General features: G+C 35.9%; 2 protein-coding genes across 2 annotated transcripts; one reads left to right on the top strand and one right to left on the bottom strand.

Annotated features, from left to right (window-relative positions):
• Window positions 1-269: 269 nt before the first annotated feature.
• LOC147941465 (uncharacterized) lies at window positions 270-5,028 on the bottom strand. The gene is made up of 5 exons (XM_087458523.1): window positions 4,020-5,028; window positions 3,332-3,852; window positions 2,492-2,968; window positions 1,516-1,899; window positions 270-1,223 (listed from the first exon to the last, which is right to left on the bottom strand). The coding sequence occupies exons 1-5, from the start codon at window positions 5,026-5,028 to the stop codon at window positions 270-272; spliced, it is 3,345 nt and encodes a 1,114-aa protein (XP_087314649.1).
• Window positions 5,029-10,157: 5,129 nt separating this feature from the next.
• On the top strand, window positions 10,158-11,541 carry LOC104701304 (uncharacterized). The gene has a single exon (XM_010416951.3). It carries the CDS (start codon window positions 10,435-10,437, stop codon window positions 11,263-11,265), a length of 831 nt encoding a protein of 276 aa, XP_010415253.1. The 5' UTR covers window positions 10,158-10,434; the 3' UTR covers window positions 11,266-11,541.
• The last annotated feature ends 3,379 nt before the right edge of the window (window positions 11,542-14,920 follow it).

The raw sequence follows: 14,920 nt of genomic DNA, 5'->3' as shown, positions 1-14,920 counted from the left end.
TATTTAGAGTAAGAATTATTTTGGGAGTAACGAAAAACTATATACAGATTGGATAACTCTAAATTGTGTGACTGTTTAATAGGATTTAAGCCTAGTTGCTTATGTTTTTAGTTTAGGGGTTCAAACTCCTTTATTTTAGGTTGAAGTTTTTCGGTTTTTTTTTTTTTTTTGGTAAATGACCGGGGTATAATCTCATATTTTATTAAAAGAACAAAAAACCAATTACACACGAATATGTCTATGGCACAAATGACCAGCATCATCCGCACTTAACAGACCATCCGTGTTCGTGCACGAGACTGATTCCCCGTAAGCGATTGTGCCTTAGTCACGTCCATCGCAAGCTTCTTTACAAAGGAGACCCTATCTCTGCAGACCATTTCCACCCCAAAAACATCACAACATCGCCATATCCACCCCCACCAAATGGCCAGTGCAAACATAGTTGCCCAATCCCCTTCACAAATACTTGTCCCTTTCTCCAAATTATGGTACATCCACTCAAGTAAAGACATTGTAAAAAACTCCCTCTGCTTACTTTGTGGTATGATTCTCCTCCATAAGCCAGACATGGCAGGACAATCACGCAACACATGCATACTCGTCTCCACCCCACCCCTACAAACCGTGCAAAAATCAGAATCACTAAGGTGATGGCGCAGTCTCTCCGTATTAGTCATTATAGCATGTTGTGCTACTAACCACAAGAAAAGTTTTACTATCTCCAACACTACAACTTGCCAAATCCGTTTGTAAAAGCAACCCATTTTCTGACCAAGTCTCTCCTCCTTTGTTAAAAAAGCATACGCAGAGCCTATAATAAAACAACCATCAGCAGTCTCACCCCATGGCATCCTATCAGTAGCACCCGAAAAGCTATCCAAGACGACAGTCACCAACTCAAGCTTCGTGTTATCAAACACAAAAGGCGCTATACGCGCAACATCGCATCCCCTACCATCATTCCACAGATCCCGAGCTTTCAAATCTTCAAGACCCGATGGTACTACACCAACTACATCAGTAATAAGCGAATCACCTGACAGCCACTTATCTTTCCAAAAATGGACTGTACTCCCATCCCCCACTACCCAACTCAAACCTCTACTAACGACCTCACGCAGTCCTAACCCCACACTTTGCCACGTTGACGACCAATTACTCTTAGTAATCATCCAAGTGGGGTCCTGCACACTTTCGACTTTATACTTCCTCCTCACCACCTGTGCCCATAAACTAGTGTGGTCATGCAAAACTCTATACCCCACCTTTGCTAGTAAAGTCTTATTCATCTCCTTCGCTACTCGAATCCCCAAACCCCCCCCCCCCCCCCTCACTCTTCAGACGACACACACGTTTCCAAGCAACCAAATGTTGTTTGCTTTTTTCTGCAGTACTCCCCTAGAGAAAATCTCTAGAAACTCTATCTAACCTCTCCAAAGTATATTGAGGGAGTTTGATCGTACTCATTGTATGCACAGGTATCGATGAGAGTACTAATTTTGTCAATGTTACCTGACCCGCAAAACTCAACATATGTACTTTCCAACCTCCCAACCTCGAGGTAACCTTCGCCAACACCTCCCCAAACGTCTTTTTATTTATCCTCTTATGAAGAATCGGCATACCAAGATACTTCCCCAGATCCTTGGTTGATTTTATCCCAATCTCCGCACTAATCATCTCCCTTAACTCCCTGGACACATTCTCAGAGAAGAAAATCTTCGACTTCTGCAGACTAACTTTTTGGCCTGAAGCATTACAAAATCTCTCTAACACACCCCATATCACTCTGATCTGTGTCACTGATGCCTCAGCAAAAGGAATCAAATAATCCGCAAAGCAGATATGAGATAAATGAGGTCCTAAACCCGATAACTTAATAGGTTTCCACTGCTTCTGCACAACCGACACTTCAATCATATGACACAATCGTTCGATACACAGGAAAAAGAGGTATGGCGATAATGGGTCACCCTGACGCAACCCTCGTGATGGCTTAAAAGGTTATGTTCTTTCTCCATTCCACAACAACCTCATTGAGGGGCCTGCAACACTGACGCAACCCTCGTGATGGCTTAAAAGGTTATGTTCTTTCCCCATTCCACAACAAACTCATTGAGGGGCCTGCAACACACTGCATAATCCAATGAACCCATTCCTCAGCCAACCCGACTGCTTGTAACGTTTCTTCCAAGAAATCCCACCGGACCCTATCATAAGCTTTCTCTAGTTCGAGTTTCAGTAACATCCATCATTTTCTCTCCTTCTTCCTCCTCATGGAGTGAACCGCCTCCTGAACAATGATAATATTATATGTCCCCAACCTCCCTGGAATAAAACTTGTTTGAGTAGGCCCAACCACCGTCTTCATCATTCCCTTGAGTCGTCCCACTAGAGTCTTGGTAATAGTCTTAAAAAGCACATTACATAGACTAATGGGACGGAACTGTACAATTGTCTCTGGTTTTAACATCTTTGCTATAAGTACCAGAAGTGCATCATTTGTCCATGGTGGTAGACAACCTGTCCTAAAGAATTCCAGAACAAAATGTGTCACCGACTCCTTGACTATCTCCCAGTTATGTTGATAAAACACGGGCTGGAAACCATCGGGTCCAGGGTCCTTATACGGACCCATACTGCAGATAGCTGTTTCTATCTCCATCTCCGAGAAAGGCTTGTTCAACGCCTCTTTGTTTGTAGGAGACACCCGTAGAAAGCCTGCATTGGACAACCTCTCCACCACAAGATCAACATCATCCAAGGAATACAAACGCTTATAATAATTGGTAGCCAGATCCTCCAACTCCACTGCATTCGATATCCACTGTCTTGCATTATTTTTCAACATATCAATCTGATTCCTTCTCCTACGGATAATTGTTGAAGTGTGAAAGAACTTGGTGTTACGATCGCCAAGAGCAAACCCCTTCTCGCGAGATTTCTGATACCAGATAATCTCAACCTGTTCCAACACAACATCAAATTCCTGTAAGAGTTCTACCCTCGGACTAAAAAAGCATCAGCCTGTCGGATGTCTAATGGGACTGTATCTCTGATAGCTCCCTCATTAACCCCTCTTTCTTCTTCTGCACATCTCCGAATACTTCCCTATTCCATTTTCTAAGGTCCGCTGCAGCCCCTTATGTGCCTCCGGTGTTGTTTTACTGCCATCCCAAGAGTTAACCAACAACTCCTTAAAACCGGGATGAGTCAACCAAGCTGCTTCAAAACAAAACGGTCTCCTTTTTGGATCACTCCTCCTCTCCGGCGACAGTTGCACATACAAGGGTGCATGATCTGAGGCCTAAAAAGGAAGGTGAGTCACTGTTGCCTCCTGCCACTGCAACCTAGCCTGAGCACAACATAATAACCAATCTAAACGCTTAGCCACAAAGAACCTCTTTGTTCTTCCTCGCCTCCAAGTGAACTGATTCCCCTGAAAACCCATATCAATCAGCGAAAGATCATTTATCCATTCGCCAAACTCTAGAGAATCTGATGACAGCCGACCATTCCCCCCAAACCGTTCATCAATCCTGACAATAGTATTGAAGTCTCCTCCAACTATCACTGGACCATCCACACTCCGTACCACATCTTTGAGACTGTTCCACAAACCACTCCTCCTACTAACCGATGGAGCAGCATAGACAGCTATACAATGCAAAATATCAACACCATTCACCACCTTAACATGGATAAATTGATCTGTAGACTGAACTATCTCGACCTCTCCTATCCATGTTCTCCATAAGAGCCAAATTCCACCACTCTGCCCAGATGCATCAACATGATAAGACCCATCAAAACCCAAACCTCTGCAGATCCTGCCTGCTCTATCACCCGCTGCATGTGTTTCAAAAATAGCAATCATGTCTGTCGCAAACTTCTTCAATAGATATCAAATCGATCTTCTAAAACTGGGTTTATTTGCCCTCCCCCCCCCCCCCCCCCCCCCCCGCAATTCCACATAATGCAGTTTATCATTACTACTAGACAAACAAAGAAATCACCAGGGTCATCACTAAGCAGAGGTCTCCTCCCTGCTGTAACTTGAGGCCTACCAGGTATCCCCGGTTCCATCCGTCGACCACGTTGCTGAACCGGTGTAAACCCTGCCTCCACCTGAGTTCGCAAATTCACCGGCTCTGAGCCCCCAACCCTTACAGTTATCACCTCCCCACCCAAACTCTCCACCCTCTGCGGACAACGGTGTACCACATGACCATACAGACCACACATAGAACAGATGGTAAACAATCCCTCATACGCCACAGAAAACCTCTCCCCATTCACCACCACAGATCCTTTTAGGGGCCTCCGCAGATTCACCTTAACACAAACCCTAGCAAACCTGCCTCTCTCCAAATTACGTGTCGTGCTATCAACCTTTAGCGGCCTCCCCAGCCCCTTAGCAATACACATCAGGATTGACTTGTGGTAAAATTCAAAAGGTAAATTACTTAACCGAACCCACACTGGTGTTGTGACAATGTCATCAACAAGAGGATCAAACTTTGATGACCAAGCCTGTACCGTCAAAACAGTACCAAACCCTCTCCACGGTCCCTCAGTCAAGGCAGCCAAATATTCCTCCTCCTTCTCAAAGCGAATCATAAAGAACTGTCTAAGCAAGTCCATTACATTCATCACACCATTCGGTTTCCAGATCTCTCTCAGTTTGCGGATCATAGTAGGAAATGAAAAGTTACGCCCAAGCACTTTCACAATCATACACTGTTTCCACAGACCATGCATAGCTTTCAAAACATCATCCGCAATGGTTATCACCGGCTCTCCATCCTCCCCATCTGGGAAAGCTAGCGAAACCTTTTCCGTCACAAAATCATCAGACAACACCTCTTCCGGAGCCGGGATCCCGCCGCTCATACTCCCTACTACCTTCTGTAACCATGACTGGGACATGTCCAGTGGATCCCCCGGAGGTCTGACCCTCTCACCCGTATCCATCATCATCATCTCATTGGAACTCGTCGAAACCCTAAAATCGCCGCCACTCATCCTCAGCTTAAGTCCCGAAGTTTTTCGGTTTTGTTTTTAGTGTCTTGTATTTCTTTTTGTTAGGGTTAGGAATTTTGTTTTCCTCCGATTATGACTCGGGAGATATTTATATCGTTCGCCGGCTTAAGTTTCTCTCTTTTGGACTTTGTATTTCATCTGGTAACAAAACTAGTTAATTAATAAATTATTGAGGGATCAAACAAAAAATTAGTTCATTAATAAAATTTTAAAGGATCAAGCAAAAAAACTGGAAAATGTGTATAAGAAATTTGAATTTAAATAAATTTATTTGAAAAGAGAAAAACAAAAAAAGACAGCATTACTAAAATAATAGTTAATTAGTTTTACCAAACAGAAGGTCTTAAGAATAGTTTTTCTAATTACATGAATATCATAGAAATGTTCAAATGAGTTGGCTTTGACAGCAAAAATTTTAACCACAATTGCATACACCCATAATATTTTGAAAATAATTATTAAAAAGGAAAAATTCAAATTCAGTTACATTTATCTGGTCAACATCTAGTTTTAGGTCAAACAGTAATGGATTTAAACACGTTCGAAGAAACTCTCCAAATTTGCAAATTCACATAAAGTAGTATCAAGTTGTTGTCTTTCTTTTCAAAACTGATTTAATCGTTGTATGACTTATATAATTTCCGAATGAAAGTAAACACCTTCGCCATTGCTTGTTATCCCAAAAATGAGAAAAAGAGTCCTCATTATGTTCATTTGGAGACATAGATTTGCAAGCATATATATCCTCGTTTAGATTTCTGTACTTGTGTAGAGGAGAAACTGAACTGGTAGTAAAAAATACTTGGTTTAAGTCGAGGTACTGAACATTGTTGGGAGCCATATCCTGACCCAATAATCTGACGCTTCTACCATTATCTAAATTAAATTGAGCCACAACAAATACCACACGACGACCACCTATAAGGAAGGTCCGACCATAGGATGGTTGTGACTTGTGATCCTTGTTTAGCCACTAAAAACGTCCTTGAATATCTCTACATACGAAAATAGTCAGCGACTTGATTAGCTATAACAAGAGAGCTTGTTAAAATGATAAGTCACGAAAGCATAATTAATATGCCTTATCTTCTCTTCTTGTGTATTAAAATTTAAAGCCATAGTTATTTCGAAAGAAAATCTAACTTTCATTGTTAATTTTTCTTTTAAAGATACCAATTCATGAGCATTCAATATAATTCAGTTCATTTTATCACTATGTTGTCCAATAATGTTTCCTGATTATCTCTCTTTGTATTTCATTCTTTCTTTTGTTGGCTTATAAAGTTCATGTAGTTATAATGTTGTGACAAATTTTGAAACTCAAATATATCTTCACACGCAATTTACGTATTTAGGTGATAATACAAATATATATATATATATATACTTTTACTTATTAGTAATATGTAGCTAGCTAGAAATTTATATATATAAACGGTATTAGCTAGTAATATATAGGTAGACATTTCTCTAAGATACCTTCTAAAAAAAAGAACAATCAAGAAATTTTGGTTACTTTCGAGCATGAATTTTAAGTGATGACCCTGCGCAAAAAAATCGGACCCGAAAACCGAACCGGAACCGACCCGAAAATATGGACCCGAATCCGAATCTGGAATCAGTAGAATACCCTATTGGATCCTAATCTCCTAAACCCGAAGAACTGGAACTGAACCCGGAACTGAACCAAAAACCGAATGGATACCCGACAAACCCGAAATAAAATAATATACATAAAATAGTTATATATATATATATATTTTTTTTATAACATATTTATTCAAAAATACAACTTAAAATTCAAAATTATTAGTTTTTCCTAGATTAAAATACTCAAAATAACCAAAATTATATTGAAATGTTTAGCTATATTTTTTTAAAAATTAACCAATTTTAAAAATTTTAATTTTGAAAATTTAATTTTAATTTTTAAATTTAAATTTTAATATTTAACATTAAAATTTCCAGGTAATCGGGTAAAATTCAGGTTATCGGGTTAAATTTCGGGTAATCGGGTACAAAAAACCCGAACCCGGATGATACCCGATTTTTTTGGGTATTTATAGGTTCTGAAATTTTAGACCCAAACCCGGTAAGACCCAAACCGAACCCGAACCGATATTTTCTGTTTACTCTATTAGATCCTAAACTTCTCTACCCGAAAAACCCGAACCCGATCGGTTCTTACCCGAACCTGACCCGAGTACCCGAATGCCTAGGGTTAACTATCAAAATTTGTCTAATTAATGAAAAATTATTACTTTTTTCCTCCAAAGTTTGATTTTTTTTTTCCAAAGTTTTCGGTTAAAAGCTACATTATCTTATTGAATGTGTCATACCGTTATAGCTCAAATCGGGCCACTTATTTCATAGTTGCTTGGTTTTGATGGTTCGCTCAGTATTCTATGTTGAGGCTCTAAGTAACAACTCCAATGAGCAATTTGCCTGCTTTTTATAATAAAAAAGTATAATTTGTTTTAATATGTACTGTTTAAATTTGTGTGAAAAATGATGACACATCTAATTATTGTTCAGTTAATTGTTTTGTTTGAAAATGTAATGGTATGCTAATGTAATTAAGTAAAAGTTTAAAAGTATTTTGCCAAAAAGTGTTTAGAATTCTCTGGCGGCGACACGTCAGCTTTTTCAAGAGTGCTCTGTATTAATATATAAAAGATTTAAGTGTTTTAGTTATATATAATTTACCCTGCGGTACACCGCGGGTCCTAATCTAGGTATATATAAAATTATGTAGAAAATTATTATTGTTCGGTAATTGTCAGCAAAAACATCACCAATGCTATTTGTCGGACTGGGCCATCTTTAATGTTAACTAGGATCAGAAAAATCCGATATTTCTTGGGTCCGTCATCATAACCAAACCCTAACTGAATTGGACAAGTTCCTGTTAGTATTATCGAGAGCAGCCAAAGTAGGCAATTTCTGATTGGGTCGAATCGGGTCGGGTTGGTTTCAAGGTGGGCTCGTGGTGCGATCCAATCGGATAGGAAAATGTTTAGTAGGAAACGTGGACCATCTTTTAACCTTTCACCTTCTCTTAGTGGTATTCTTCGTTTTCGGTAAGTACGTAGCCATCGGACCCATGGCCATGCTTACTTTGTCTTCTGTTTATTTCTTTTTTCTTCATATAATTCACAAATATATATAAATTAATCTCTAGATAATATGAATTCTCCTTTTCTTTTTATTTGGTTATTTCTTTCTATCACATAACAATTTCTTTACTTCGAATTTAAGAAAATATCGATTTCAATTATATGAAAAGCAAACTCATATGACTCATCTTTTTAAATAAATAAATAAATAATGAGTTTAGACTTTTTCTGTCACAAAAGAGCCTTTGGTTGGATTACAAATAAGAAAAGGGAACTATATATGCATATAGTTTACAGATCTGAGTAATTAGGGATTTTGTCACAGATAACATGTTATTTGATGAGAAAGACGAGATTCTTATCTAGCTATACAAGTTTGTTTTTATATATCTTATAAGAAATGTATACAAAGAAAATAAATAAAAACAAATTTAAAAGGAACTGCAATGTATACATTTCATATTTTACAAAAGTGGATAACAACGCATTTGTATTATGGTCTTTCATTAGAGAAAGAAAAACTATGTTGTTGATATGTATTTGACATTTGTCTGCCCTTATCATTAGTTCACAATGGATACATCAACAAGGCCACCCGTCTTGTTCTTTTTTAATAATTGTTATACTTTAATATATTATCTAACCATTAAATTACACCTAAAGTGAGAATCTTAAAATTATACGAATATTTCTAAATTAGTAAAGACAAAAATAACTCGGTTAAAATATAAGAACTGAATAATAAGACAACAATGTATGATCATTTAGCTCCTAATTCAATACTCATAAAAACCATCGTAGATAAATGTAGTAGGTACGGTTCAGTAAGGTCGGTATAGTCACTGCAAATAAATGATTGGCGCAAAAGGTTTAAATAGCCAATAAATATAGTTTGTTGAATTTTGGATATACAACTTCAACTAATATTTTAGCCATGACAATATCGTTGGGGTAAAATATCAATCAGACGCACCAACTGACTTCCCATGTTGATACCATCCAAAATACCTCATATATGAAGAGTGGTTAGTGGCTTAGTGCGCGACCTTATTTAACGTGAAGTGTACGATGGGATATATGCAACATTCTCGTTTACCTAAACAATAACAATGCAACATGCTATCATCACAATAACTTATCGAACACGTGTGTTTTGTAACGTGTGTTATTAAGTCATTAATCTCGCAACTATGCAAAATATCCAAACTTAGTAAACTCTATAAATATTTTCCTTATGATTCGACCTAAAGAGGATTGCGAATTCAACTTTAAAAAAAACGAAACTAAAAGAGGACAAAGTACTTAGAAAATATAGTATTCTTTTCCAAAGTTTGAATAAACGTAAAAAAATGTTCATAAAACATTGCACAAGTGTACCAAATGACTTTGGTTATAGTTTTTTTTTTGTGGTACAAATTTATTTGTGTCGCCAACAGACACTCCACAATAATCTTACCTACACCAAAAAAGACAATCCACAGAAAAGACTGAAAATAAAATCCACATACTGACGATATAAAGAAATTTAATTTTGTGCAAACAATACCCAAATAATTCAGTTTTTCTTTCTCCCAAATATACCTAAACAATTACTACCATTTAACACAAACTTATCCTTAGTTTTCACAAAGTTCGCTTGACAAAATCTAATAGTTTGCTAAAGTCTTGATCGCGTCGGTGAACTTTACACCATTGGTCTATCCGTCTATGTTCTCTGCTCCATCAAAATTGTCAACACGAATCTGAGCATCGACCTCTAAAACATTGCAGTCTGCACATGCCTTTTGACTTCGATAAATTTTTTGACAGAAGTTTCAATATTTATCTTTATCAATAGTTTCAGTGTATATAAAAAAAGTTATACCATAGAAAATAATAAAAATAAAAAAAGGTACGAAAGCGAAGAACCAACATATATCCTTTTTTGGCCCATGCATGTGAATATGTAGCAAACGACACGCTTCTCTGTCCTTCTAGTATATATTACCCATTTTATTCTTCCTTTTACTATTTTTATTCTATTATTTTCTCATTTTCTCAATTTAATTACAAAACTCATTTTTCTAAAAATTACCTATAAAAATAATTAAAACCTAATCCTTCTTCACCTTCTTCCTCAAATCTCTCTCTCTCCCTCGGAAATATTTCTTTCTCCCTTTTTTTCTCCCGATATTAGTCAAAACAATTCTCGAGAAAAAAATTCTCATCATTTTCACCATCATTACTACTATAAACTTTCACAGTTCTTGTTTTATCTTCAAGAAAACAAAAAATGGCGGTTGATCTTTTATCGGAGAATTCTAATATGAGTCCAAGAATCTCATTCTCACGTGACTTTTGTCAATCGGACGCAATACCAATAGAGAAACGTGCCTTGAGATCACCATCATCAACCTCGAAACCTTCAAGCCTCAACTCAAGCATAGATTTCGATTTCTGCATTCCCGGCGGCGTTACTTCCGGCGAAAGCTTCGATCAAGGTTCTTGGTCAGCCGACGAGCTCTTCTCCAACGGCAAAATCTTACCAACAGAAATCAAGAAAAAACCAGAACCGGATCATCATCATCATCATAAAGACTCGCGTCAACCCGAACCGAAAACGGTTAAGAGTAAACCGGATTCAAGAAAACAGAGGAAACAGAACGAGGAGGAACAAGAAGAGGACGTGATAAGCACGACGGAGGAGAAAACCAATACGAAGTCGTTTTGGGGGTTTAAGAGAAGCAGTAGTTTAAACTGTGGGAGTAGCTACGGACGAAGCTTATGTCCTTTGCCATTGTTAAACCGGAGTAACTCAACCGGTTCAACATCGAGTAAACCGAAACAGAGCAGCTCGAGGAAACATAATACAGAGCATGTGAAGTTACAGCAATCTTCGTCGTTGTCTTCTTCATCTTCTGCTTCGTCTTCGTTGAGTAATAGTGGTGGGTTTTCGAAACCGCCGTTGAAGAAAAGCTATGGAGGTTATAGTTATGGTAGCCATCATGGAGGTGGTGGGATTAGAGTGAGTCCGGTTATAAACGTTGTTCCTTCTGGTAACTTGTTTGGTTTTGGTTCCATGTTTTCTTCTGGTAATGGAAGAGACAAGAACAAGAAGAGATAAAGATGTAAGAATTAGTTATGTTTTTTTTCTGGATTTTACTGTTTTATTCGGATTTGTTCTTCTTCTTCATCTTCTGAAGCTCTGAAGATTTTCTGACAGTGTGTTTTGTGGGTTCCATGACAAACCCTTTTGAGTTTTTTTTCTTTAGATTTTTTACTTATATTTTGTTTAGATTGTTGTGATGTAATTGTGTTTGTTTGATTTATTAGTTTGTCTTTATCAATGTTTTAAAAACTAGATTTGCATTTTTTTTAATATGAGGCTGCTATTTTCAGATATTTTTATTAATTTATTCGTTCGTCACCAATCCCCATCAAGATATTATGTGTGAATATTTGTTTAATATGAGTACTATTTTGCAATTAGAGCAATAAAGGTAAGGCAAAAAAGTGAGTTTTAGTTGCACATTGTAACACTGATGATATAAAACTTCGGCAGAAGTAAAATAGTATAACACTATATTCTTCTTTGATTTCTATCTTTAATTAATTTTTATACCAAAAACCAGATTACTTGGTCTCTTTCTTGTGGTTTTGATCAAACTTGTAGCATTATTTTGTTTGGGTAAAAATTGTGGATCAAGTAGGGGTAGTAGGTTTCAGCCGGCCGTGTTCTTGTGATCAATGATTCTAAATTGATTCGTTTACTTGAATTATCAGATATTGTACAATTATTAGTTGAAATATATATATTAAGAAAAAGAAGTCCTTAGATATATAAAACCTTGATTGACTTAGTCTATTACTTAATTTTTTTTGGTAGTGCAATAGCGACTAATTAAGGATAAAACTGTATAAAAAACAACAATGATAGAGTTATTAAATAACAATTTAAGAAAGTGCGACAATACAAGTGACAGGTAAACAATTATCTTTGGAGCTTGTCCTATTCTGTTTCTTTTTGAATATTTCTCACATGGTGTGTATTACCAATTAATGTGAATTATCACTAAAGCAATGCAAAAGAAAAAGGGGAAAAATTGAAATAATTGATGTGAAATCTCTACTTTTTCCTATCATTCCCATGTAAAGTTAAGCCTAACGTCGTGCCAATTATTCCTTTATTATTTTCTACGTTTATGTTTCTCTTCTATTCTACGGTTTCGCTAAAAATGAATATTATTTTTTATACTTTACCTGCCTTAACAATCATATTTAGGTCACATGATTCATATCAAACGTCAAGAATTCAAATCAAATTTTCAAAACTAACATAATTACTAATTTTCAACCCAATGATATTTGTAGGTAGTTTTAAACGAATTTTGATATGAAATTATTTGATCTTCGATACCAAATCTGATCGCGATGAATCTGACTTTTTCTCTGCGGCTTAGTAATGTTTGAAAGGTATAGTCTTTTTTTTGGACAAAAGAAAGGTATAGTCAAGAGTCAAGTAAACAATGATGTCACCATCCAACTGTTAGTTCAATATGATACACCATGTGTCTCTAGTGTTGAAGGGGGCATTGGATGGTTTTAACGAAAAACATAGGTGTAGTCCTGACGGACTCGTTATTTGAACAACACATACGTGTGTGTGTTAATGAGGGTTACACAACACAACAAACCATGGATCGCTTGGAAGCGACTTCCATGGTTCAGTCCTTTACAGGAGAGGGTGAACGTCCGTGTCATGATGTTTCGTTCTTTATTTTTTTTGATATTGTGATTTTTATATCTAAGAAGTATATAAATAATTCGATAAAAAGTCAAAACATGTGTATATATATATATGCTAGAATGAGTCCCACGCGATGCGTGGGTAAAATAAACATAGTATACTAATATACTAGGAGAGTTACCCGCACGCTTGTGCGGGCAGGAACTGAATAGAAAAAAAAATTAATTTAATTCTTTAAAATGTTGAATCAAAATTTTATTATATTTTAAAAACCTGTTTAATTTTTTTTAATTTTTATAGTAGTTCGTATGTTCAGACATAAATTATTTTTTTGTAAGTTTCGTATTAAATATATATATATTTTTAAAATTTTTAAAATAATAAAATGAATAGTTAATAAAATGTTTATAGTATTACTCTACATATGCAAAATATAAATTGAAAATTTAAAAGTCCATTTTTAAAGTTTAGTTGAAATTTTAAAGTCCATTTATAGAGTTTAAGCCCAAATTGACTGTAACAAAGTTTTAAATGAGCTTACAATCAATTTTAATTACCTTGATATATTAATTTGGGATAATATAATATGTAATTTTGTTTAGACCATTAAAATAATATTTTAAGCAACCCATAAATATACTTTCGTTTAGACTATTGTATTTAGTACTACAAACATTCAAAATTATACTAAAGTTTGCATATACAAAAAGTTCATTAAGCCACTGTATCTTCATTTCTAAGTCCATTCTTTATGACTGAGTCTCCGAGCTCTCACTTTGATGCTCCATTACATGGTTTATGTAATAACGTCCAGCAAACTCAGACCTGTAAATATATTAAGTGTATGAAACAAAATTATTTTAACATCATACATAATCATATATAAAGTGTATAATGTTATTTTTACATAATCGAATCTTACCAGTCGTTCGAACTGTGGTTTATAAAGATCTTTGAATAGGCCAATGTGTTTTCGATACATGGTGCACCTATAAACATTTGCAGAGTGAATATATTGCTTACCTTATGATGATTATATCAGAACTATTTTATGTTACATACCTTCATATTCTCCGACCTTCACAAACCGCATTACACCAAACTCAGGTCCGGATTTGTATATGAGATGGAACCTATTTGATTGCCATTTAGACATGAATTCTGAAGCGTAGTTATCTTTGACACGACACTTCACAGTTTCATTCCTACATGTTTATCAAATTAATAAATAATCTTAACAGAGACAATTTTAAAACGTAACTGTCCTAAAGGTAGAGTAAATGTCTTTTACCTACAATTCAACAACGTGAAAACAACTTCATTACTTTTAATGGCACTCTGAGGTCTTCTTTTATCTTCCACATCTACTATACACGCAAAAACATCTAATTTGGGGAAAAGATAGAATTTAGTTTTCCAAAGTGTTGCAAATCTACATTTTGTAAAAGTTTAATTCATACTTTTCTAAGGGAGGAGCCAATACACAAAGTTATAACAAATCCTATAAAGATTCTAGATTCCCAAACACAAAGTTACAATTAACTATACTCATGGATTGTACCATATCAATATTAAATTAATTAACGAAACACTTACCGAAAGAGATGGGATGATTTATTCTTCCACGATATATATCATCCAAATCCTCGAATCAAAATTAATTCTTTGGACTCAATTGTTGGACCAGCGTCATAGTGGTATCGTCCATGAATTTAATTTGATAAGGATGATGAGTATTCCTCTCATTCAGGGTTGGATTGATTACTTTGAAAGTTCTAATATCATATCAATCACCATCGTCAATATATTTTCGGAGTTTAGCGAGTGTATTTGGTAAAAAAGTAGCTTCGATTGTGTTACCCTTCACAGTTTAATAACAACTGTTTAAGAAGTATTATATATATAAGAACTGTTAAAAATTAAAATTTAAGTAAGAATGATGTTCAATTAACAACGCTAACCTCTACATCCACAAAAAGCAGTACTCTTTTTGTAAAGAACTCACTGATACTCCAAGAATGTAAGACTTCAG

Source organism: Camelina sativa, chromosome 7 (genome assembly GCF_030686135.1).
Source record: "Camelina sativa cultivar CO46 ecotype springtype chromosome 7, ASM3068613v1".
NCBI classification, from domain to species: domain Eukaryota; kingdom Viridiplantae; phylum Streptophyta; class Magnoliopsida; order Brassicales; family Brassicaceae; genus Camelina; species Camelina sativa.
Note: the sequence above shows the minus strand (reverse complement) of the source record. Positions and strands in the feature narration are given on the sequence as shown.

Bases quoted from the DNA above. Each gene is read 5' to 3' on its own strand.
- LOC147941465 (XM_087458523.1), bottom strand. From the start codon at position 5,028: ATGAGTGGCGGCGATTTTAGGGTTTCGACGAGTTCCAATGAGATGATG. The intron at 3,853-4,019 runs GTGATTTCTTTG...AAACACATGCAG, and splicing joins TCTGCTTAGTGATGACCCTG to CGGGTGATAGAGCAGGCAGG. The intron at 1,900-2,491 runs GTACTTATAGCA...TCGGTTGTGCAG, and splicing joins GGACAAATGATGCACTTCTG to AAGCAGTGGAAACCTATTAA.
- LOC104701304 (XM_010416951.3), top strand. From the start codon at position 10,435: ATGGCGGTTGATCTTTTATCGGAGAATTCTAATATGAGTCCAAGAATC.